At 43.3% G+C, this 23,978-nt stretch overlaps 1 protein-coding gene across 1 annotated transcript in view; it reads left to right on the top strand.

The window, feature by feature from the left end:
- Positions 1-23,978, top strand: part of LOC142213245 (low-density lipoprotein receptor-related protein 5-like) — a 114,984-nt gene that overhangs the window by 36,204 nt on the left and 54,802 nt on the right. The window contains exons 3-7 of the mRNA XM_075281530.1: positions 8,914-9,111; positions 11,554-11,750; positions 12,720-12,851; positions 23,082-23,478; positions 23,609-23,780. Coding sequence (XP_075137631.1) covers positions 8,914-9,111; positions 11,554-11,750; positions 12,720-12,851; positions 23,082-23,478; positions 23,609-23,780 — 1,096 coding nt within the window. The remainder of the gene's footprint in view (positions 1-8,913; positions 9,112-11,553; positions 11,751-12,719; positions 12,852-23,081; positions 23,479-23,608; positions 23,781-23,978) is intronic.

A 23,978-nucleotide genomic window follows, 5' to 3' on the forward strand; every position in this document is an offset into this window, starting at 1 on the left:
GACAGACAACCAAAACACCCCCTCCCCTTCCCCAGCAACTACTGCACACAAAAACTCCGACCATTTTAATTTTTGAAATTTCCAGTAGCTGCTGCATTTGCCTCCTAGGCTTATACTCGAGTCAATAAGTTTATCCAGTTTTTTGTGGTAAAATTAAGGGCCTCGGCTTATATTCGGGTCGGCTTATACTCGAGTATATATGGTAATATACTTTAACAGATTTTGGCTCCTTCCCATAAAATCCTGCACTGAAATCCACTTTCTGCCCGCTTTACCTTGTTTCTCTCGCTGCTTCTCACTGTAGTAAGGGGTTGTACAGGCTTTTGTATAATACAGGGATATGAGGTTGGGGGTTCCATCAAATAGATGTATAAGTTGGGCACTATAAAACTGAGAACAGTACAAAGTACATTAGAACAACATCAGATTGTAGTGTTGAGCGAATAGTATTCAAAACTATTCATCGAATACCTCCGCTCCCATAGGAATGCGTGTAAGCGACCGAACACCAAGGGGTTAAAGGGGTATTCCCATGTACATAATCATATCTATATTTGTAGATAATTAAAAGATAAACATTTTTGCAAATATAAAAATTCTACAAAGTTTTAAAGGTTTTCTCTAACTTTCTTAGTGGTGACAGTCTTTTATCTTGATCAGTTGCCATGGATATGACCACTAATGCAGAAACTTTCTATGGTCTGGGACTTGTCAGGAACCCAGCCATGATTGTCTTATTGTACCTGGGTTATCAGGCAGGGACACTACATGTATCAGAAGATATCCCGGCCACAATAAGGAAATCATGGCTGATTTTCTGACCTTAGAAAGTTGCTGGAGCTCTGGGCACCTCTAGCTATTTCTGTTTCTCACCGAAAGGAGTCTACTGCCTCTCCCAGTCATAGTCAGATGCAAGGCTACCGGGTGTTATTGTGTATCTCATGTCCAGTCAAGTGGGCCTGTTTTTTGGGGATGAAATATCTTTTTATTTTTTTAAGGCTAGTTACATATCTGTGCTGGATTCTCCATTGCTGAGAATCAGCAGAGAGAAAAGTCCTACACAAAGGACTTTTCTCTCTACAAGTTCCAGAATAAATACGGGGGACCCCTTTATGGTCTATGGCCGTGATGGCGAACCTTTGGTGCCAAAGGTGGCACTCGGAGCCCTCTCTATGGGCACCCATCTTTTGGAACAGATCATACTGTAGAGCAGATTGGACTGTGTGGAGGCCAGTGTGAAGCAGATTGGACTGTGTGGAGGCCAGTGTGAAGCAGATTGGACTGTGTGGAGGCCACTGTAGAGCAAATTGTACTGTGTGGAGGCCAGTGTGAAGCAGATTGCACTGTGTGGGGGTCACTGTGGAGCAGATTGGACTGTGTGGAGGCCACTGTGGAGCAGATTGGACTGTGTGGAGGCCACTGTGAAGCATATTGGACTGTGTGGGGGCCCTTCACTATTTATATAACACAGTACCTGTTTTATAGCAGACGTGTGATGATATTACAGGTCATAATAACATTGTACGGTCACAATAAAACAGATCTGTGTGACGTAAATAGTGACCGTTTATTATTCAAAATTATACCAAATGCAGCACAAAATTGTTTCTATATTTGAAAGCTCTGTAAAGCCCCATTCACACGACTGTATTTTGCGGGTCCGTGATTGTCTGCACTTGTGGATCTGCACAGTGCTAAGGCTAAATTGCCGTGTTGGCACTTTGTAATAATTTAGTGGGTTTTGGGTTGCAGTTTGGGCAAAAGGTTTACCATCACTGGTCTACGGGGTCCCGCCAATGTCTGCGGTTAACCACTGTTTAAATGGTCCTGCTCTCTGTTGTCTGGGTCCCCTGGTGGACCCAAATGCCTGGACCTGAGCACAGATCTAGCCTAAGACAGGGCAATCTCTATAAATTCTCAATGAAAGGTTGACCGTGTGGTGTAATAAAAACGTTCACTTTTCATTGTCCATGCCTTTGAGTAGCCATGTTGCTCAGGCTGTATACCAATGCAGTGAGATGGCCATTATCAGAATACCACCCCGGTGCAGTGCAGGTTTGCTTCCCTTGCCTTGGCTTCATGTACAGAAAGTTGAGTTATTTGGGGTCTCATGTTCGATTCTTTTCTAGTGTTTTTTCCGAGGCTATCTTGACTTCTTGCTTCTTCACAAGACTTTTTATCTGCAGTTATGGTGGACGACTTTGCCTGATAATTCATCTTTTGGCTTCCCGACAGACTCCTTTTCCTTTTGGCAGTCCCGTTATGTAATTAATAGACTTGCCTCATCCTTTTTGTATCATGGCTTATAATAATTACCGTATTTTTCGGACTATAAGACGCACCTAGGTTTTAGAGGAGGAAAATAGGGGAAAAAAAATTTGAAGCAAAAAATGGTAAAATATTTAATATATGGGAGTTGTAGTTTTGCAACAGCTGCAAGGCCACATTGACAGGTGACCCTGCAGCTGTACGGGGATGCATAGAGTGGTTTTTTTTTGCGGGGCCAGAAGTACTTTTTAGTTATACCATTTTGGGGAATATCTATTGCTTAGATCACCTTGTATTGAAAAAAAAAATCCGGTGGTTTATGACATATGATTTTCTACTTTTATATATATATTCTAGGGACAGGAGGTGATTTAGAACTTTTATTTTTCATATTTTTATTATATATTTTTAAAGGTTTTTTTTTTTTTACTATTTTATTCCCCCCCCGGGGGCTTGAACCTGCGGTCACTTGATCGCAAGTCCCATAGACGGCAATACAAGTGTATTGCCGTCTATGGGGCATTCTGTCTATTAGTATTACGGCTGGTCGTAGAGACCAGCCGCAATACTAATACAGCCGTGACAGGCCGGGGAGCCTCATTAGGCTCCCGGCTGTCACCCGAACAGGTCGGCTCCTGCGATATCGCCGCGCAGGAGCCGGCCTGCAACTCTACAGGTACGGGGCCGGTGGGGACCGGCCCCGGGGGAGAAGAGGCCGCTGACAGACTGCAGACCCGACATCCGCTGTACTAGAGAGGCGGATGCCGGGGAGGGATAGACGCCGGGGCCTGAGACATCGCTCCTCTGCCCTGCCTGAAGCCAGCGGCGGGGGGACGGAGGAGTGGAATAGCAGCATCACTCCTCCCGCTGCTGGCTTCATTCAGGGCAGAGGATCGCAGCGATGTCTCAGGCCCCGGCGTCTATCACTTGCCGGCATTCGCCTCTCTATTACGGCGGGTGCCAGGCCAGGCACATTCAGACTATAAGACGCACCCTTCTTTTCCCCAAAAATTTTGGGGGAAAAAAGTGCGTCTTATAGTCCGAAAAATACAGTAATCAGAATTAATAATTGTACTTGGCAGCGCATTCATTTCTGAAAGCGAAATGGATTATTTTTTCCACTATTGGGAAAGCGCAGAAGACGAAGTTATTTTGCATGTTGGTTATTGAATCTAAAGAGAATCACGGTGCCAGTGTGAACAGAGCTTAACAGTCGGGATCACCAGATCGTATTTGGCATCGAGGTTGTCTTAAAGGGTGCCATTGTTATTCAGTTATGAACAACTGAAATTTCACTTGGGCTTTTTCAGTGCCTGTAGCGAGTGCTATAATAACATGGCAGTGATTAATTCCATAAAACGGGGCATCAATCGCATTGTCAGGAACTGGTGGGAGTGACTTTCTACAAAGTGCCAAGCTTTCACTTTTATCTTCTCACCACTGTGCCGTCCTGGGTCATAAAGCTAAAGTTCCTGCGGTATTTCTGAATACAATTGATTGTGTGTGTGCGAACATAGATGAGATCATAGGTGTGCAGTCTTTTCCGTGTATTACTTCTTTCCCACACAATATTTCTCCTGGGCATTGAGAGACTCATGTGGCCTTGGATGTCTTCTTGGTACAAGTCATTACACCATCCTCTATTCCTCCTCCTTCCTTTTCGCACCATTAACTTACATCTTTGTTGCAGCAACAAAACACTCACTGTTACCTTTCTGAGCATGTATGCCAGTTACCTATTTTAAGGAAATATTTCCTCTGTTGTCTCTAATATCATGTCCTCGCTCTATCTGAAACTAAATCTCTCTAAGACTGAACTACTACTGTTTCCACCATCTAACAGATCTGTCCCTGATATATCCATTGCAGTCTCAGGCCTTACTATAACTCCTAGGCAGCATGCCCGCTGCCTTGGGGTCATATTTGACGCAGACCTTTCCTTCACCCCTCATATTGAATCACTTGCACGTTCATGTCACCTCCACCTCAAAAAAATCTCCAGAATACGCCCTTTCCTTACCAGAGATACACTAAAGACACTTATTGTCTCTCTGATTCATTCTCGCCTTGACTACTGTAACTCCTTACTGATCGGTCTTCCTCTCACTAAACTCTCACCTCTACAATCTATTCTGAATGCAGCGGCCAGGCTCATCTATCAGGCTAGACGCTGCAGCGATGCCTCTGGTCTGTGCCAGTCACTACATTGGCTGCCTATTCATTATAGAATAAAATACAAAGTTATTACTCTCATCCACAAGGCTCTCCATAATGCCACACCCCCATACATTTCTTCCCTCATCTCTGTCTACCGCCCATCCCGTGCTCTCCGCTCACTCAATGACCTAACACTTACATCCTCTATTATCAGAACCTCCCACGCTCGTATACAAGACTTCTCCCGAGCTGCACCACTTCTCTGGAATGCTCTACCTCGGACAATAAGATTAACTCCCAACTTCTACAGTTTCAAACGCAAATTAAAGACGCATCTTTTCAGACAAGCCTATCACAATTCCTAATGCACAAAATTGTCTGAACACTGTATAAGCAATGCCGCCCCTGCTACCTCTTGTGTCACCCCCTCTACCTCATAGATTGTAAGCTCTTTTGAGCAGGGCCCTCAGTCCCATTGTGTGAAATGACGTTCTTTGTTATGTATGTCTGTATCTGAACCCTATAAATTGTACAGCGCTGCGGAATATGTTGGCGCTATATAAATAAAATGTATTATTATTACTCTGTTCCTTTGGTCTCTTTTGGTCAAGGTTGGTTCAATTCTGTTGAAGTTGTTGACTGGAGCAGGTGCGAAACTCCCATTCAGATCCTTCTAGTACTCTGGTGAATGTTTTTAGATTGTACCCGGTATAGGACGAGAGTTTGGCCTTAGGCTATACTAAAAGGACCATAATACAACTCCGCAGGAATCGTGTAGAGCCAAAAACAAGGTAGTCATCAGGGCTGCCTCGGACTTAGGGTGGTGGAGTCCAAGTCGGGATCAATTTTGCTTGGAGTCAGAAAGGGTTTCCAATAAGTTAGTCGGTCTGTGGGAAAATGGAGGAGCCCTATTAATTCTAGACCATAAAAGTAAGATGACTTCATTATATTGAGTAGATCTCCTTATGAGACCAAAATGGCTCTGACCCATCAAAGCATGAACTTCATAAGACATCTGAAGGTGGTATCTTAAAGAAAAAATTTTAGCAGCAAATCTTCTAAAGAACCTCCACGGCAAATGTGCCTACCTAAAGTTACCCATTCCTCCAGTATATAATTTAGTTAGTATTACCATATTTAATAATTCCTTCTCTTCTGCTGGTTTTGTGACCTCATTATGTCCTGGTTACATGTACAGGAGCTAATGCATGGACTGAACCTGTAGGTTCACCACAAAATTTTAATAGGCGCCATTCCGCTGTTTCCAGCACAATTTTCTTGTAGACCCCACCTTTCTGTGCAGTAAGCCCTGTTAGTTTTGGTGCCTCATATACGATCTTTCGCTGTCAGGCTGGTGGTGCCAGGCAGCAGCAGGCAAGGGGGTTTGATGTTGACTTCTTTGACTTCTGATACTGTCCACCTCTAGTTGGAACTCTGTATAAAACCTTCTTGTCTGCTCCTTTCTGACACCGTCCACTTGACAGTAGAGAATCCAATTTATCAGGCACCAAAACCAACTGCCCTGATTGCTTGGGGACAGTGGGGGCTAGAGGAAGAATTCCAACTGTGCTGGAATCAGTGGAGCGGCATCTAGTAACAGAGCAGGAGTTGGTGGAGGTGCTGAAGGACCTCTTTAATAATGGGGATTAGACAGAACCTGTCACACAACTATAATTAAGAAGCTGACAGTTCAGCCTCCCTAACCTATATAATAAAATGTGTGGAGATATTATGTATTGTGACAGTAACTTTCTAAGCATTGCCATACAGTGAGGCTGGACTAGATTGCTGGTCTTTGCTGCCCCACACACATCCATTTTACCAATTGTCCCCCTCTTGGACCCCTTCTAGTAGATAGGAGCCTTTGTACACTGAGTGTTAGTAAGACCTGCTGTTGACGAGATGACTCCGTTGCTCAGATCCTTAGGTTAAGGCCCCACGGAATGATCCGTAGCGCTTTAGCGCCGTGGGAAAAACCGTGGCGGGAACGCATCTTGCTTCTTCCCACATCGCTTTAAACAGAAAGATCGCAGAGTTTTCCTCCGTGGACTTTGTTACAATTATATCCACGGGGAAACAGCTGGCGTTTCCGTAGATAAAATTGACATGCTGTGATTTCCAAAACCGCGCTGGTTTTGGAAATCGCAGCGTGTCTGCGCTGCAGTTTTAACTGCAAAGTGGGCATGGGATTCGCATGAATCCCATCCACTTTGCAGTTGCTGTATAACGCTGCGATTATTCCCACGGTGCGGCGTCTGTGGCCTTACACTTTTACCTATGTTGCTGTTTCCAACATAACAAGTTCAAGCAATGACTGATCACTTACTGACTGATCACTCACTGTCTAAAATTTCCCACACCTTGACAAATGACATTGTAACGTGTTAATTGGTGTTAATTACTTGTCTTTTTTAATTTAATGCTGATTGGTTTATCCAAAAAAAAACACATGCAGCAGTGACCAATGACCAATTTAACTTTCTCTGCAGTTTCACACATTCACATGCATTGCAATCTCTCTGCAAAGATCACCTCCTTACCCAGACCACATTTTCTGTGATGGATTTTCAGGATTCCATATTAATTATCAGCTTTGAGAAGACCCCCCCCCCCCCCCCCCCCCAAAAAAAAAAACAAAAAAAAAAAAACTAGTTTTTAATGCAATTTTGGTTGGTCTTCTCAAACTCATCATTGTTCGTCATTGTTCAGCTTCATGTATTTTATAAAAATGCATATTAAAAAATAAATAAATAAATAGCAAAAGTACCTTTTCACTTGTCTTTACAAAGTACTAGAAAAAAACAGAACACCCTGTGAGAACCCAGCTGTCACTTATGTCTTAGCATGTGACGTGGGTACGGCTGTCAGGGGTCAGCTAAGTCCACTCACTGATGCACTCGCTGCTCTCTCAGGCTGTAAATGGAGTGTATATTGCACCCCGGCACAGTCCACGCACCCCAATTACACGCTGCCACCACTACTGATTTGGCTCAGTGGAAACGTCACTCACATACACAAGTGTCTTTCCTACAGTCAGACTTAAACACACCACAAGAAGGTCATGAGCTCACAGGGCAACACAAAGTAACCTTAAACTTAACAATTTAATGCCCAACAGGTTCAGTGCTATATATGCAAGAAAAGATGACAAACTAAAAAACAAGGCCGGCGCTTAACCCCTTGCTGTACGGCCGCTCCCATGCATTCCTATGGGAGCGAGGTATTCGAAACTCTACTTTCGAATACTATTCGCTCATCTCTACAAACAACTTTGAAATAAGTGGGAGGAAAACAGAATGGTACTTAAGTTTTGTGGTGCAGATTCTGACACGGAATTTGCATCAGAATCTGTGTCAGAATACTCCGTGTGGATGGACCCTAAGAATTCCAGGAGTTTGGCAGATCTTCTGTAGTGAAATGGACACAACTAGCTCTCTTAACTGGCTCCAGAGATGTTACATCAGTGGTATCATAGTCTCTTAAGCTTGTTTAGGGCTCGTTCACACGGGGCAAGAGGGGGCGGATTCTGACGCCGAATCCAGCTCAGAATCCGCTCCCTCACAATGGAGGTCTATGTAGACCGCTAGATTTCTTTTTTCCATGAGTGGTATGTTCCAGCTCACGGAAATAGAAATGAGCTGCCCTTTCTTCAGGCGTACTCCGCGGTTGATTCAGCCCCGGCGTCCGCCTCGTGGCAGCACCCTCCGGACTAGGCCCATTCATTTGAGCCTACTCTGGAGGGGGAAGCTGCAATAGTCGGGACAGGCGCATTTTGGTCCTATTCTGATGTGGTTTCCAGCATCAGGACCAACATGTGCGGGGCTTATCCCTGTGTGATCTAGCCCTTACCCTTAATGCCCTGCCAGGGGGGTCGTCTTCTCTTACTCCCTGAGGTGGGAGGATGACAACTCATTCTTACCTGGGAAAGAGGAATCCGTTTCCTTACTTTGGAGAGCTGTGTGTCTCTGCTGGCTTTGGAGGTCATCCCAGGGCCCTCCATCAGTTTTGCACACGTCTGTGGGTTATCATATAGGAATAAATCATGTACAATTATTTGTAATTGTGTCATCCTGTGCAAGTTTGATGCATCGATTTTGTTGGCCTGATGAAGACACAAGTTCAGCGCCGAAATGTGTTGCCTTGTCTATTTGAATCGACTAATAAAAAAAAGCATACATATCAACTGTAGGTATATGTGTACAATTCAACCAAGCAATGGCCACAAGTCCCAGGTTTTGTATCTGACATTGGTCCAACGTCAATCCCACAACCACTAGTTGAATGGTCTCTAGAGGAGCAGCAACTTGATGAAACGGACATCTGCTCCCAATCAGGAGAGCAGCGATCTATACGTTCCCTATTCTGAGTATACCACTACCAATGTACTACACCGTGAGGTGCCATTTCTAATGTGTATGTAGCCTATTTCATTGCATTTGTTCTTATCTCTGTCTTGTTACTTAGCCTTTGTACTTATTCTTTCCCTAGATACATGTATTGGACAGACTGGGGAGAAACTCCCCGAATTGAACGGGCTGGAATGGATGGATGCACAAGGAAAATTATAGTGGACTCAGAAATTTATTGGCCCAATGGGCTAACAATTGACTTGGATGAGCAGAAACTTTACTGGGCAGATGCCAAACTGAGTTTTATTCACAGAGCCAATCTGGATGGTTCATTCAGGTACACAGATTTGCATGACTCTTATGTCTGGAGATGTTCATTGAGGTCTAAGGGAGAAGTTTAGTTCGAGATTCGAGATCATTGTGCAGGGGGTGGGGGTTGGGTTTTTGTGCTTAGGGATAAGGGATGACCATCACCTATTGGGACTCCTAAATCCTGTGTTATCTATCACTGTAAGGCCTGGTTCACATCTGCGTTCGATATTCCGTTCGGGAAGTCTGCTTGGGGCCCCCTGAACGGAAACCTATACACAGTAAACAGCAATTAGCTAAGAAACCACACGGACCCATAGACTATAATGGGTCTGGCCTTTAGAGGTGAGGTTTCTGAGATTCTAGACAATTCCAACAAATTTTGGCAAGTTAAAGACCTTACAAAGCACCCCTTCATGGTATTATAAAGGAAATGGTGGCATTTCAGTTGGCCATGAGGGCACTACGGCTTTACCCAGTGTGCCTAATATTACATTCAGCTGCTTTGTAGTCCTTATAGCTATGGAGGACCTACTTGGAGGTAGCCATGTACAAAACTGTCTGACACACACACACACACAAATTTATCAGACACCTGCAGAGAGGGTGTGCCGTCTTGGCGCGGTAAGACATACACCAAAGACATACTGATGGGGAATTTGGATTGTGAGCCCTATATGGGACAGTGACTGCCAATGTCTGTAAAGCGCTGCGGTATATGATGGCGCTATATAAGTAAGCATAATAAATAATAATAATGTCACTGCTGCGCCAAGTCAAACTCTGACCCTTTCCCAGCCCTTCAGCACGACTGTTTAGACTGCTTTCGTGAGGAATTTCACAGGAATTTTCACATTAATTTTTGCAAACCGTATTGACAGCAGAATAAACAATGTTGGGCGTAATGGCTTAACTTAAAGGAAGGGGGGAATGAGAAAATGCCAAAATGGAAGATTTTTATTAACAAACCCAGTAATTAAACTGGAGACATAACAAGCGGTTTACAAGACACACACACATACAAAACAGCTGCGAAGGTCTGCTACGGACATTACAGTTTCTGTCTTGTCTCACTTCAGTTTTATTTGTGGGGAAAGGAATTGAAATTATTATAATAAATTTTATTATGGAATTTGGGAAATTTATAATTAAGAAGAACAAAATTTTCCTATCGTATTTGCATTGCTCAGGGTTTAGTAATCCTTTAAGGGCCTCATAAAGTGTTTTATTGATTCAAAATCATGAAATTTTTGGGATACTGTCACATGGACTGAAAAATAGTCTGACTTGTTCATAAATGGCCGACAGCGAGTCAGAAGCCGTAAATGCAAACAGATAAAACCTATACTAGGTGCTGGTCGCATGATATGAGATGCACAGCTCAAAAAAAACAAACAAATTATACCCATGCTATTTAATTAGGTGGGCTGTCCAGCACCCTATACATGCACCCCCACCAATACCAGCACCCTATAAAGATTACAGGGCCTGACTGCACCTTGCAAATAAGGTTAAACAACCATGTGATGTCCATATCTTGGCCAAAATACGCAATCTCCCAAACCAGTGTCAAGGTTGTGATACATTGCGAGTCCCTTGCTAAAAATCAAGAACTTACCACTGAAAAAGGACTTGTAAATCCTATGGTTATATAGCCTGTTTTGCAGGATGCTGGTACTGGTGGGATGCAGGTTATGGGGTATGGACGTGATCAGGCTGTTTCTTTGCATCCGATGGGGGACCACAACGACTGAGAGTCCATCCACTAAAACAGTGGTTACCTGCGGACACCCATAGATCCAATAGACCTAATGGGGTACGGCAGGTGCCCATCGGATTTCTGCCATTTTTATACTGAAACTGGGGGAGAGAAAAGTCCTTCACGCAGAACTTTTCTCTCCACTGATTTTCGGCACAATCTACAAAGGACTCTGATGCAGATGTGAACGAACCCTAAACGTGGCCTTGTTTTCGTGATACGTATAATTAGTTAGACACATTGTTCCATATTTACTTTCATACGAATTGTCACCGGCTTTTTAATGAATTGGAGGAGATTTACGGCTTCTAACTGGCCATGGCTGTCAGCCATTGATGAAGTCGGGAGTCAGTCCAGGACTTGTGGGGCTATGGAAAATAAGATTTTGTCTTCCGAATCCACAGCTCTGCTTAGAAGTACCTGACACCCCGAATAATTGTAGGCTATTTCTTAGCAAAACCATACCGCCTGTACTGAGAATTGGCGCCCCATACTATATGCGAATGTGCTCGAATTCAGAAGTCTTGCACTATAAATTATGTAGATTAATGGCGTCTAGTGGGGATTCTACCATAAGATTTCATAAGCCAGAAGATCTTTCCTAGTACATTTCCCTAAGGCAGATCTGACGCATTGTATGATACATGGATTCCATGTTATGTCTTGTGAATTTGTTCTTTCTTTCCTTGTGTCTTCTCCAACCACCCACAGGCAAAAAGTAGTTGAAGGAAGCCTCACACATCCATTTGCATTAACGCTGGCAGGAGATACGTTATATTGGACTGACTGGCAGACCCGTTCCATCCATGCTTGTAACAAGCGTACCGGAGAAAAAAGAAGAGAGATCCTTAGCGCACTTTACTCTCCAATGGACATACAAGTGTATAGTCAGGAACGGCAGCCACATAGTGAGTTTTTTTTGTTGTTGTTGTTTTTTTTTTTACTTCTTGACTTTTATGCCTGTTTTTAAAGGGATCCTATCATTGGATACCCTTTTTTTCTCCGTAACACGTAGGAATAGCCTTAAGAACGGCTATTATTCTCCTACCTTTAGATGTCTTCTCCGCACCGTCATTCGGTAGAAATCTGGGTTTTCTTCGGTATGCAAATGCGTTCTCTTGCAGCACTGGGGGCGGTCCACAGCGCTCAAACAGCACTGGGGGCGTCCACAATGCTGCGAGAGAACTCTCCAGCGATGACTCCATCTTTTTCTGGAACGCCCTCTCCCTGTGTCTTCTTCCGTCCTGGCTTTCAATCTTCTAGGCCTGGGGCAGAGCCGACTGAACATGCCTGGGCCACAATAAAATGGACCCTTACACCAGCTTACTGTGTAAGCGGCCATTTTCTTGTGGCCCGGGCATGCGCAATTGACTCGGCCCAAGGCCTAGAAGATTGAAAGCTAGCACGGAAGAAGACACAGGGAGAGGGCGTTCCAGAAGAAGATGGAGTCATCGCTGGAGAGTTCTCTCGCAGCATTGTGGACGCCCCCAGTGCTGTTTGAGGGGTCCACTGAGGCCAATCAGCAGGCCTCAGGAAAAGGACCCGTGATGTCACAGGTAGTGACGTTCAGGCCCTTCGCCTGAATTTTGTCCGGACAATCCCTCTAAGGGAACTTTATACCGATAGGTATTGCCATAATGGGCTAGGAGCTGTAAACCTTCATCGCCTTCAGCTAGATAATGTCTAAGCATCACTTTGTGTTGGCCTGGCATTCTGCCATATGGCATTGTTATGCCAGCCTTAATCCAGTCTCTCACTGGCACTAGAATTATTGAAGAGGCTCCAACAAATATTTCAAGTATAAGTATATATATTTTCTGGTTATAGTACATTTGACTGACCCTGATCTTTTCTTTGTTCTTATTTTCTCTCTCTAGTCCATTCACCATGTGATGACAATAATGGCGGGTGCTCTCATCTCTGTTTGTTATCTCCAAGAGACCCCTTTTTCAGCTGTGCCTGTCCTACCGGAGTCCAGCTAATGGAAGATGGAAAATCATGCAAAATAGGTAAAATCCTGCGGCGTTTGTATTTTTTTCTATCTAATAGTAATGACAAAAAGGGTTTTCTGGCCACAAATGGCTTTTCCTTTATACTGCTGTCCTAGCCAGCGGATACGCCATCAGTATCTGATCTGACTGGTGCCATATATAAACCAGCTGGTCCAGCGACCTCCGGGTGCCAGAAGCTGACGCGGTGGACAGGGAGCGTGTGCCGTCTGCAGCAGCCCTGTGCATTATATAGCGGTGGTTCCAGGGGATTGCAGCTTCGCTCTTATAACTTGAATAGGAACAGACTGATACACATACACTGCAGCGGTTTCCAACACCTGGCTGATCTGTGCAGGACCAGATGTTGGACCCCCATAGATTGCATACTGATCACCATTTGGGTCCAGAAAACCCCTTTTATGTACCGGTATATTTCAGAGCAAATCCACTGACCCAGTCTTTATTTGGGCAGTTCCTCCATTTTGTATTTTATATTCAGATTATTAGAGTAAGTTGTTAGATTATGAAATGGCGCATTTGTGATAAATGTGCGTGTGTTTTAGACGTCAACTGGTACTGCTTAAAGGAACCCTGAATATAGAAAATGTACCAAAAAATTCCTCAATTCTATTTTGTCTCGTATTATAATTAAAACTGTGAATAAGTTCTGACTATAAGAGCTTATTCACATGACAGGGTTTCACGGCCATGTGTTATGCGTTTTTCATCGTGTTTTTCAGTTTTGTGCTGCAGAAATTCATATGTGTTTTCTGTTGAGTTTTTCATTGCATTTTTGCTCGAGTTTCTCATGTGCAATAAAGGTAATTGAAAGGCTATGTTGAAAATCCTAAGGAATTCTAATCCTCTGCTATTTAGGCCTGGAAACGCTGCGATTTGGCTGCGGCGAAAACTCCGTGGGAAAGATCGCAGAGTTTTACAGTACTTGCAAAGTGGATGGGATTCATGCGAACATGCTGCGATTTCCAAAACCATTGCGGTTTTTAAAATCCCAGCATGTCAATTATATCTACGGAAACGCAGGCGGCTTTCCCATAGATATAATTGTAACAGAAAGTCCGCGGAGGAAAACTCCATGAACTTTCTGTTCAAAGAACTGTGGGAAGAGCCGCGATGCATTCACGCCGCGTGTTTTCCCGCAGCGCTTTAACGCGGCAGTTCTATAGAACTATGGAGGGAATAACTCAGCGTTTCTGCAACTATAATTGACATGCTGCGTTTTTCAAAATCGTGAAAGTTTTTGAAAAACGCCTCTTTTCCACAGCAGTTTTTGTACGCAGTGTGGGGCTAGGATTAGACAGATTGATACTGTAAAACTCTGCGTTTTTTTTCTTCTGCGCTTCCGCAATGCCCAAAAACGCTGCTTTTTCGTCCAGTGGGGCCTTATCCTTACGGCTAAGGCTGCACGGGCCGTATCCGCAGCACTAAAGCGCTGCGGGAAGAACCGCTGCGTGAACACACTGTGGTTCTTTCCGCAGCACTTTCAACAGAAAGTTTGCTGAGTTTTCCTCCGCGGACTTTCTGTTACAATTATATCTATGGGAAAGCCGCCGGCGTTTTTTTCCACGAAGTGGGCATGGGATTCGCATGAATCCCATCCCCTTTGCTTGCACTGTAAATTGCCTCGATTTTTCCCGCAGCATTTCCGCGGCGTTTAAGTCCCCTGGGGCCCCGGCCTAAAGGGGTTTCCTGGCCACAGAAAGCAAAGTGGATATGTACCCAATAGTGTCTTGTTAAAATAAGGCTATCCGTTCTTTTATCATCACCTGCTGTTTCGGAATACAGGCCGCTGAGATTTCTGGTGTCTCCTAACCCCATAGGAAACACTTTGAGATGACGTCCATTCCACCACTAGCGGAGGCGAGGCATCACTCGGGTCAGTGATCGGCTGGATGGGTATTTCCGAGCGATTCCCGTGTTTGGCGACAACAGGGAATTGACCTCGTTGGGGTCAGGGGCAGCAGAGATCTTAGAGTGCGAGTAAACCTTTCTTAACATACCCCATTAAGTACTTATACACATAGTTTCTGGAAACCCCCTTTAAGCCCCATCCACTGTGCTAAGCACTACGTCTCAAGCCAATGGCAGTGGCAGGATAGCCTGGATGGAAAATCGCTGAAATAATCTTTGAGCAAGTTCACATCCATGCATTGAGCCAACTCCATTTGGATATTTAGCGATTACTTGCCCAGCCCTTATCTACAGTATTATTATGTCCTTCTAACATGGCAGAACCATGAATATTTTTAATAGGGAAAGTGAAGTACTGTCTCCTGGATAAAAGAAAGCGTATAAATCACTTGGATACGCAAAAGCTATTACGTCCAGATTAACTGGCACATAAGAGAATTGTAAAGTCTGGGACTAAATGTACAAAATAGGTCAATCGGTAAAGGAGTAAATTTTCTCTAAATTGAAGGTAGTAGTCAGTAGACGTGACTCTTCTGTAACACAGTAAAATCTATTTTTGACTACACTCTACAAAGAGACATGACGCAGATGGTGGATTTGTTATTCGAAGTGAATTAGATGACGCCAGTTGCATTATATATATATATATATATATATATATATATATATATATATATATATATATTTGACAAATAATAATAAATAATATATATATATTATAATAATAATTAATATTATTAATAATATAATTATGATATTAGAATAATAATATATATATATATATTATTTTTTTTTTTTATCTAAAGACCACTCTTTAGAGTTACAGACGAAAACATTTGCCACCTTTGTCTGCGTTCTCAACGTACTAAATGACCTCATAATCTGCCGCATTATATGGGTAATAAAGATGCCCACAACCGGGATACAGCCCTTCCATTTAGACTTCCCTTTTCTCCTGGAGGTCGAAGGTCGGAGGATGACATGAACCCATTAATATACATGTCCGTGGGCAGTAAACATTTGCTTTAGAAATCAAGCGGCTAATTTCTATGCCACGTCCACCGAGACTTCTTGATCAAGGCCGTGGACAGCTCATTTACAAATGAACAGCTCTGTTGTGCAATGGCAATGGTTTGCAGTCATTTGTCAGTCTGTATAATTGCTCCAAAGCGGTGCTTTTTTTTCACTTCCATAGTTGTCCGTAGCTACCCCCTTAGAATTTACGGGCCCGGGCGAACTTGTCAGAGTGGAGGTTTTTGTCTAACTACAATTTATGCATACCTTCTGTGAAGCAAATGCCTTTTTTTCCTTTGTTTTTTAAAGCTTTAAATTGGGGAGCGGAGTGACATATTAAAAGAAAGCTTATCTTTAGTTTCCAGGCTGTACTTTTCTCACAGTCCTGGGGAAACATTCATTATATTCCCGGAGAACCCGACCGGGCCTATGGGAACCGCAATACTGCTATATAAAGGCAAATCTATTAGCTACTCAGTACTAATAGATAGTTTAAGGTGTTGTTTAGCCCTTTTATAGGTTTGCCCCAATACGGTCATCTTTGGGATCCTTCGTGCCAGCACTGTATAAGAGCTTAGGCAAAATTTTCCAACCTGCAGCACCGTATTTTTGACAAGCGAATAGTGCAGGCTTTAACGATGATCTATTCATAGGATCAGCTGGGGTCTGCAGGCAGGGTTTGGGACTCTAGCTGTTGTGGAACTACAATTCCCAGCATGCTATCTTGTTTTGCTTGTTTTGGAGCTCCTATAGAAATGAATGGAACGGGCTAGGGGTTGTAGTTTCAGAGCAGCTTGAGTGCCAAAGGTTGCTCCTTGCCTTATGTTACGCATGGCGCTCGGGATTTACTGAAGAGGTTGCAACGCTAAGGATTGGTCACCAATATATAAGTCCTAGTAAACCCCTAGGATTTGGGCAATTTTTACTTCATGCGTATGAAGTCTATTTTGACATGGATTATAATTAGAGATGAGCGAACACTGTTCGGATCAGCCGATCCAAACAGCACGCACCAATAGAAATGAATGGAAGCACCTGTGACGCCGGCCGCCGGCAAAGTCAGCGTCACAGGTACTTCCATTCATTTCTATGGGTGGGTGCTGTTTGGATCGGCTGATCCGAACAGTGTTCGCTCATCTCTAATTATAATACATAGTAAAATACTGTATTAAAGATAGGTTACCCTATAATTCTGTACGCACATATGATTGTTTGGGACATATATGGCTTCCCAATTGATCTCTCTGGTCATATTCAGACTTTCGTAGCACAGGTTTCTGTAGTTCCCGATTTGTGTGTTTATTGGCCTAGCGAGGACAGAAGTTCTGTAGCGATAGGAGCTACACGGTGGCTCAGTGGTTAGCACTGCAGCTTTGCAGCGCTGGAGTCCTGGGTTTAAATCCCGCCAGGTACAACATCTGCAAGGAGTTTGTATGTTCTCCTCGTGTGTGCGTGGATTTCCTCTCATACTCCAAAGACATACTGATAGGGAAAAATGTACATTGTGAGTCCTATATGGGGCTCACAATCTACGTTAAAGAAAAAATTCTGTTGCAGGATTTTCTGACTGTTCTTGCTTCCTTTATGAATCACTCCTGATTTTGGACTCAAAAATCGCATCTTAAAATCTGAATGTGTGAACCTGGCTCTGCAAGGCCATTATAAATGAGCATGAGCAACATGTTGTACCATTGATCAGCCCAAACAATATGATATGTAGCCCCCTACCTTTACGTGCACTCCAAAAAACACCTTTTTGTCTATATTTGAGTTTGGGTATTTGGATTGTGAGACTCGCAGGTGATGGGGACTGATGGATATACTGTAGGATACACTTAGGGAATTACCTGTTAAGCAGTCCAGCCTGTTGCTACTCCTCCTCCATTTGCATGAAGACTGTTTTCGGTAGTTGGTATTGGTAATCTTACGTATTGTTGGGTGGTATGTATCACGTGACCACTAGTTTCTGCGGATGGATCCGCGCGCTCGGTGTGTATACGTACAGAATGGTTGCATGAGATGGGTTTCGGATCAGATTTCAAACACTTGGAATGCTTTTTGTAAACAGGCCCCAGGCGAGTATGTCGTGTCTGGGAATGTGCTCGACTTCCTTCCACCAGATTAATTGAGTGCTGCAAATAAAAATAAAAATTTATCACCAGCGCTGAAAAACATAATTTCTGCATTACGTGCGAGAATAATTTTGCCTATTATCTAAGGGATTTTTCACATTCACATGGATTTTGTTTTCCTCTGCATTTTTTTACTATATAAGGCAGTTTCTTTTTTGCTACGAGACACCGTTGTCTTTCAGCACTTACGAGGAAGAGAAATGGATCCGAAGAAAATGACTTTTAAAAAAAAAAAAAAAAAAAAAAATTTATTATTTAAACTCAAGAGGGATAAAGATCCAAATATGTGTCCCCAATGCTAAAATGAATGTAGGGTGATCGGTCATGTCTTGGTTGTCATCTGCTAACCATGCCAGATGTTTGTGGAGCGCCATGTGCAGAATAAGAAAGTATGATCAATTTAATAAGTTTTTTTTTTTTTTTTTTTTTTTGGTTATAAGTCTTTTTGAGATTTCTCTTGAGCATTCATTTACTTTTTTAGGGGTAGATTATTTAAAAACATGCTCCGAGGCAGCGCTCGCTGTGATGATGGGATGAGGCTACGTCTGCTGATCAGATGTGTTACTGTCCCCTTACAACATGCGTAAAGTGGGTGGGAGAGTAATGGGACATGATACAAGGGGGTGCTTTACGTTGTCCTTTCACAGTCCGTCTTGTAAAGTTCCCATCTATGGCCTCATTATAGTCCCCTATCATAGTCATAGGAACTTTCACAGGTTTTCTTTTTGATGGACGGAGAGCCATTTAAGACTAAGGCCCCACAGGACATCCCACAGTTAAAAGTGTGGCGGGAAAAAAACGTGGCGGGAACACATCGCGGTTCTTCCTGCAGCTCTTTAAACAGATAGTTTGCTGAGTTTTCCTCCATGGACTTTCCTTTTACAATTATACCTCTGGTAGAAACCACTGGCGTTTCCATAGGTATAATGGACATGCTGCGATTTCCAAAACCGTGCCGGTTATGGAAATCACGGCGTGTCCACATGGCGGTTTTTATCGCAAAGTGGTCATGGGATTCACTAGAATCTCATCCACTTTGTCTGTACTGTAAAATGCTGCCATTTTGCCCGTGATGTTTCCATCCCATGCGGTCCCGGCCTAAAATTTGTGTTATGGGGAATTTGACACATTCTTTGTATTTTATACAACAAATGGAAACGTTAAAAGACCGGCCATTTTGCTCTCCTTGATGCAGCTGGAAAACCCCTACAGGCTAAGGCCCCACGTTGCAGATTTTGCTGCAGTTTTTTGAACCAAAGCCAGGAGAAGATTGAGCAGAAGGTAGTAGTATAAGAACTTTCTATATAGTTCCCATTCGTTTTTTGTGGCCATTCTGGGATTTGGCTCAAAAAAATGCAGCAAAATCTACAACAAAAAAAAAAAGCTGCGTTTTCGCAAAGTGGGCCTTAGCCTCAATTTAGAAAAGTATTCTCCATTTGGAAAGGCCTCATTGTTGCTTAGTGTGTTCAGGCTGGGTTCACATTTGCACCATAGGAACCTAAGAAAATCTTTCCGTTTGAAAATGGCGACACCCAGCAGATGCCATTATAGTCCATGGGAGCCACCGGTGTCTGTGTGTAACTACTGTTTTACCGGCCAGGCTCTTCGATGTTCAGTTCCCTATTAGACCTGAATGACTGACTGAGACCACAACACTAGTGTGAACATTATGTTATTAGCTCATAATCTCTTAGAGCTAGTTCACACGGGGCTAGGGACCGTGTATTTTGGTTCTGATTTTGAGGCGGGAAGCCGCGTCAGAATAGGACCAAAATGCGCCTGCCATGGCTTCCCACTCTGGAGTAGGCCCAAATGAATGGTGCTGTCACGAGGTGGACGCCGCGGACGAATCAGTCGCGGAATCAGCCTGCAGAAAGGGCAGCTCGCTTCTTTTTTCCATGAGCATGAACAAATCGCTCACGTAAAAAAGGATGCTAGTGGTCTACATAGACCTCTAATGTTAGGGGGCGGATTTTGAGGTGGATTCGGCGTCAAAATCCGCCCCCTCTTGCCCCATGTGAACAAGCCCTTAGGTTACATTCCCACAAACACTGAAACAAAAATGGAGGTGAAAAGCATGGATGCCTCATAGATTTGAATATGAAAAACGAAAAAAATAGGACATCCATTAAAACTGTCCATAAAAAAACCAGCCATGTGGATAGACATAGAAATCACACAGTAGTTTCAATGAGACCTTATACTGTGCTGTACAATCTATTTGTATCCTTAGGTGATTCTCCTATTGTATATACAGTATAATGTATATACTGACAATGATAAAAGACACATTGGTAGGTTTTTGCGTATGACGTAAGGTTCCTTGTTCTGCCATATAGGATCAGCATTGAGATGACTGGTGTGAACCTAAACCACATTGTATCCTGTAGTGACGGCTTCTCTGAAAACTAGTTTCTGTATTTTCATGAATGAAGCATTGACTATGGCTCCATCCCCGGGTCCCACCGGTGTGATTGATGTCCCTTTCATGTTCTTGTTGTAGGCTTATGATAATGAAATGGCATGCTTCATTCATACAGGGTAGCGGTGTATTTCATCTTTGATCAGAGATTTGTAGATTAAAAGCATATTGGTGATCTCTATGGAGTGATCCCCCCCACCACCACCACCACCACCTCCCCCAGAATTATAGAGCAAGTTTGATGGGATGTCTCTGTAAGAAGTGACATAACCATTCATTCACATGTAGATTTATCTTGTATTGTGCGTCACATTTGTGTCGGTTTGAACATTTCTTTAAATTTTTTTTGATACATGATATAGTCAGGAAGTGATTGATGGGGCAACACGGTGACTCAGTGGTTAGCACTGTGGCCTTGCAGAGCTGGAGTCCTGGGTTCGAATCCCGCCAGGAACAACATCTGCAAGGAGTTTGTATGTTCTCCCCTCATTTGCGTGGATTTCCTCCCATTCTACAAAGACATAGGGGGGAAAAAAAGTACATTTTGATCCCTATATGGGGCTCTCAATCTACATAATAAATAAAAAAATGTAAAAAAAAAATAGATAAGTGGCCTAGATGTACTGTTGTAGTTAAGACTAGACAATGATGTGACACATGTTAGTGCATCTAGTTTGGGCTAAAACTAATCTAAAGAGTGGTGTAAGGCTGGTCTGACATGGCCGTAGTGTAAGTCTGCAAATGGTCCGCAATTGAGGGTTTTCGATTGCGGCCACATTATATTCAATGCGGCCTCTTACACCACCGGATATTTTATCTATGGTGTGGCCGGGCCGCAACCGTGGTCCGCAATTTATAGAACATGTCCGTAATGTCCGTGAATTGCAGCACTGCACGGGCTCGCCCATAGAACTCTATGGGCGAGTGCGGCAGGACACGGACATCTGCGGAGTCTATGTTGCCGATCAGCAACTTGCGGACCGTACATTCAATACGGTCGTGTAAGAGCAGCCAAATAAAAGTAGACTAGACTGTGTAAAGATACACCATATTCATCAGCCACTGTGATAAATCTGGTGCGTTTTCAAACTGCCTGCCTAAGTATACTCATCTGACCTAATAGTACATCTAAGCCCATGTCTTCTCTGATTTCCCATATTTATACTTATTAGTAGCTCTGTAATGGGCAGAACCAACACAGGTACCATTGCCTACGACCTACATGTGGCTATTGAACTGTAGCAGGGACTGTATTAGGAATTGTAGCATGTCAAGAGGTGAGTTATTTCAGATATGTCCATATACACTCACCGGCCACTTTATTAGGTACACCATGCTAGTAACGGGTTGGACCCCCTTTTGCCTTCAGAACTGCCTCAATTCTTCGTGGCATAGATTCAACAAGGTGCTGGAAGCATTCCTCAGAGATTTTGGTCCATATTGACATGATGGCATCACACAGTTGCCGCAGATTTGTCGGCTGCACATCCATGATGCGAATCTCCTGTTCCACCACATCCCAAAGATGCTCTATTGGATTGAGATCTGGTGACTGTGGAGGCCATTGGAGTACAGTGAACTCATTGTCATGTTCAAGAAACCAGTCTGAGATGATTCCAGCTTTATGACATGGCGCATTATCCTGCTGAAAGTAGCCATCAGATGTTGGGTACATTGTGGTCATAATGGGATGGACATGGTCAGCAACAATACTCAGGTAGGCTTTGGTGTTGCAACGATGCTCAATTGGTACCAAGGGGCCCAAAGAGTGCCAAGAAAATATTCCCCACACCATGACACCACCACCACCAGCCTGAACCGTTGATACAAGGCAGGATGGATCCATGCTTTCATGTTGTTGACGCCAAATTCTGACCCTACCATCCGAATGTCGCAGCAGAAATCGAGACTCATCAGACCAGGCAACGTTTTTCCAATCTTCAATTGTCCAATTTCGATGAGCTTGTGCAAATTGTAGCCTCAGTTTCCTGTTCTTAGCTGAAAGGAGTGGCACCCGGTGTGGTCTTCTGCTGCTGTAGCCCATCTGCCTCAAAGTTCGACGTACTGTGCGGCGTTCAGAGATGCTCTTCTGGCTACCTTGGTTGTAACGGGTGGCTATTTGAGTCACTGTTGCCTTTCTATCAGCTCGAACCAGTCTGGCCATTCTCCTCTGACCTCTGGCATCGACAACGCATTTCCGCCCACAGAACTGCCGCTCACTGGATGTTTTTTCTTTTCCGGACCAGTCTCTGTAAACCCTAGAGATGGTTGTGCGTGAAAATCCCAGTAGATCAGCAGTTTCTGAAATACTCAGACCAGCCCTTCTGGCACCAACAACCATGCCACGTTCAAAGGCACTCAAATCACCTTTCTTCCCCATACTGATGCTCGGTTTGAACTGCAGGAGATTGTCTTGACCATGTCTACATGCCTAAATGCACTGAGTTGCCGCCATGTGATTGGCTGATTAGAAATTAAGTGTTAACGAGCAGTTGGACAGGTGTACCTAATAAAGTGGCCGGTGAGTGTATATTCATGTGCTTCTGGAGAAGAACCTCAATCCTTGGATCAGATGTTGGTATGCCTTTAGCACCAGTACAAGTTGGGTTTTTCCAAGGCAGAGAACCCCATTGTGTTATCGCAATATCATAACAGTAATATTAATCACTTTATCATGTAGTGTTATTTTAATCCTATAATATATTCCATGAAAATGTTCATTATATTACAATGTGTCCATGGTTATTGCAGGAGCCGATGATGTCCTACTTCTTGCAAGAAGGACAGACTTGCGAAGGATCTCTTTAGACATGCCAGATTTTACAGACATTGTACTCCAGATCGATGATATAAGGCATGCCATTGCTATTGACTACGACCCAGTGGAAGGATACATCTATTGGACTGATGATGAGGTTCGAGCAATTAGGCGGGCCTATCTGGATGGTTCTGGAGCACAGACTTTGGTGACCACAGAGGTACAACATCCAGATGGAATAGCAGTTGACTGGGTGGCCCGAAATCTTTACTGGACAGACACTGGGACTGACCGTATTGAAGTAACACGACTCAATGGCACTTCCAGGAAAATCTTAATATCCGAAAACCTGGATGAGCCGAGGGCCATTGTGTTAAATCCACTGACTGGGTAAGTTACTTTTTTACAAATTTTTTAATTAACATATGAAATGTGTTTTTTTGTTAGAAATCTATTATACTTATGTTCTGTCTATTGTTATAGTGTGTTTTTATAGTGTTTTATCTTTTTTTTTATATAGGTACATGTACTGGACAGATTGGGGTGAAAAACCAAAGATTGAATCTGCTTATTTGGATGGATCAGAGAGGACTATTCTTGTAAATTCATCTTTGGGTTGGCCTAATGGACTGGCTCTGGACCTCCAAGAAGGCAAACTTTACTGGGGTGATGCCAAGACAGACAAAATAGAGGTAGGTAATATAGCGACTTTTTATGAGATTGCTAATGTTTTGGTCATCGCTAATTGTTAAATAGTTTTTAATTAAATTAAACCAGTTTTGTTTACTTGAATAACGTATTATGTTGGAATCACTTACTGTATGTGTGAATACTACCTGAAATCTGAATATAACTTCCTCTTTTGAGCAATTTTTTGGGATATCTACTTT

Source organism: Leptodactylus fuscus, chromosome 7, assembly GCF_031893055.1.
Source record: "Leptodactylus fuscus isolate aLepFus1 chromosome 7, aLepFus1.hap2, whole genome shotgun sequence".
NCBI classification, from domain to species: Eukaryota; Metazoa; Chordata; class Amphibia; order Anura; family Leptodactylidae; genus Leptodactylus; species Leptodactylus fuscus.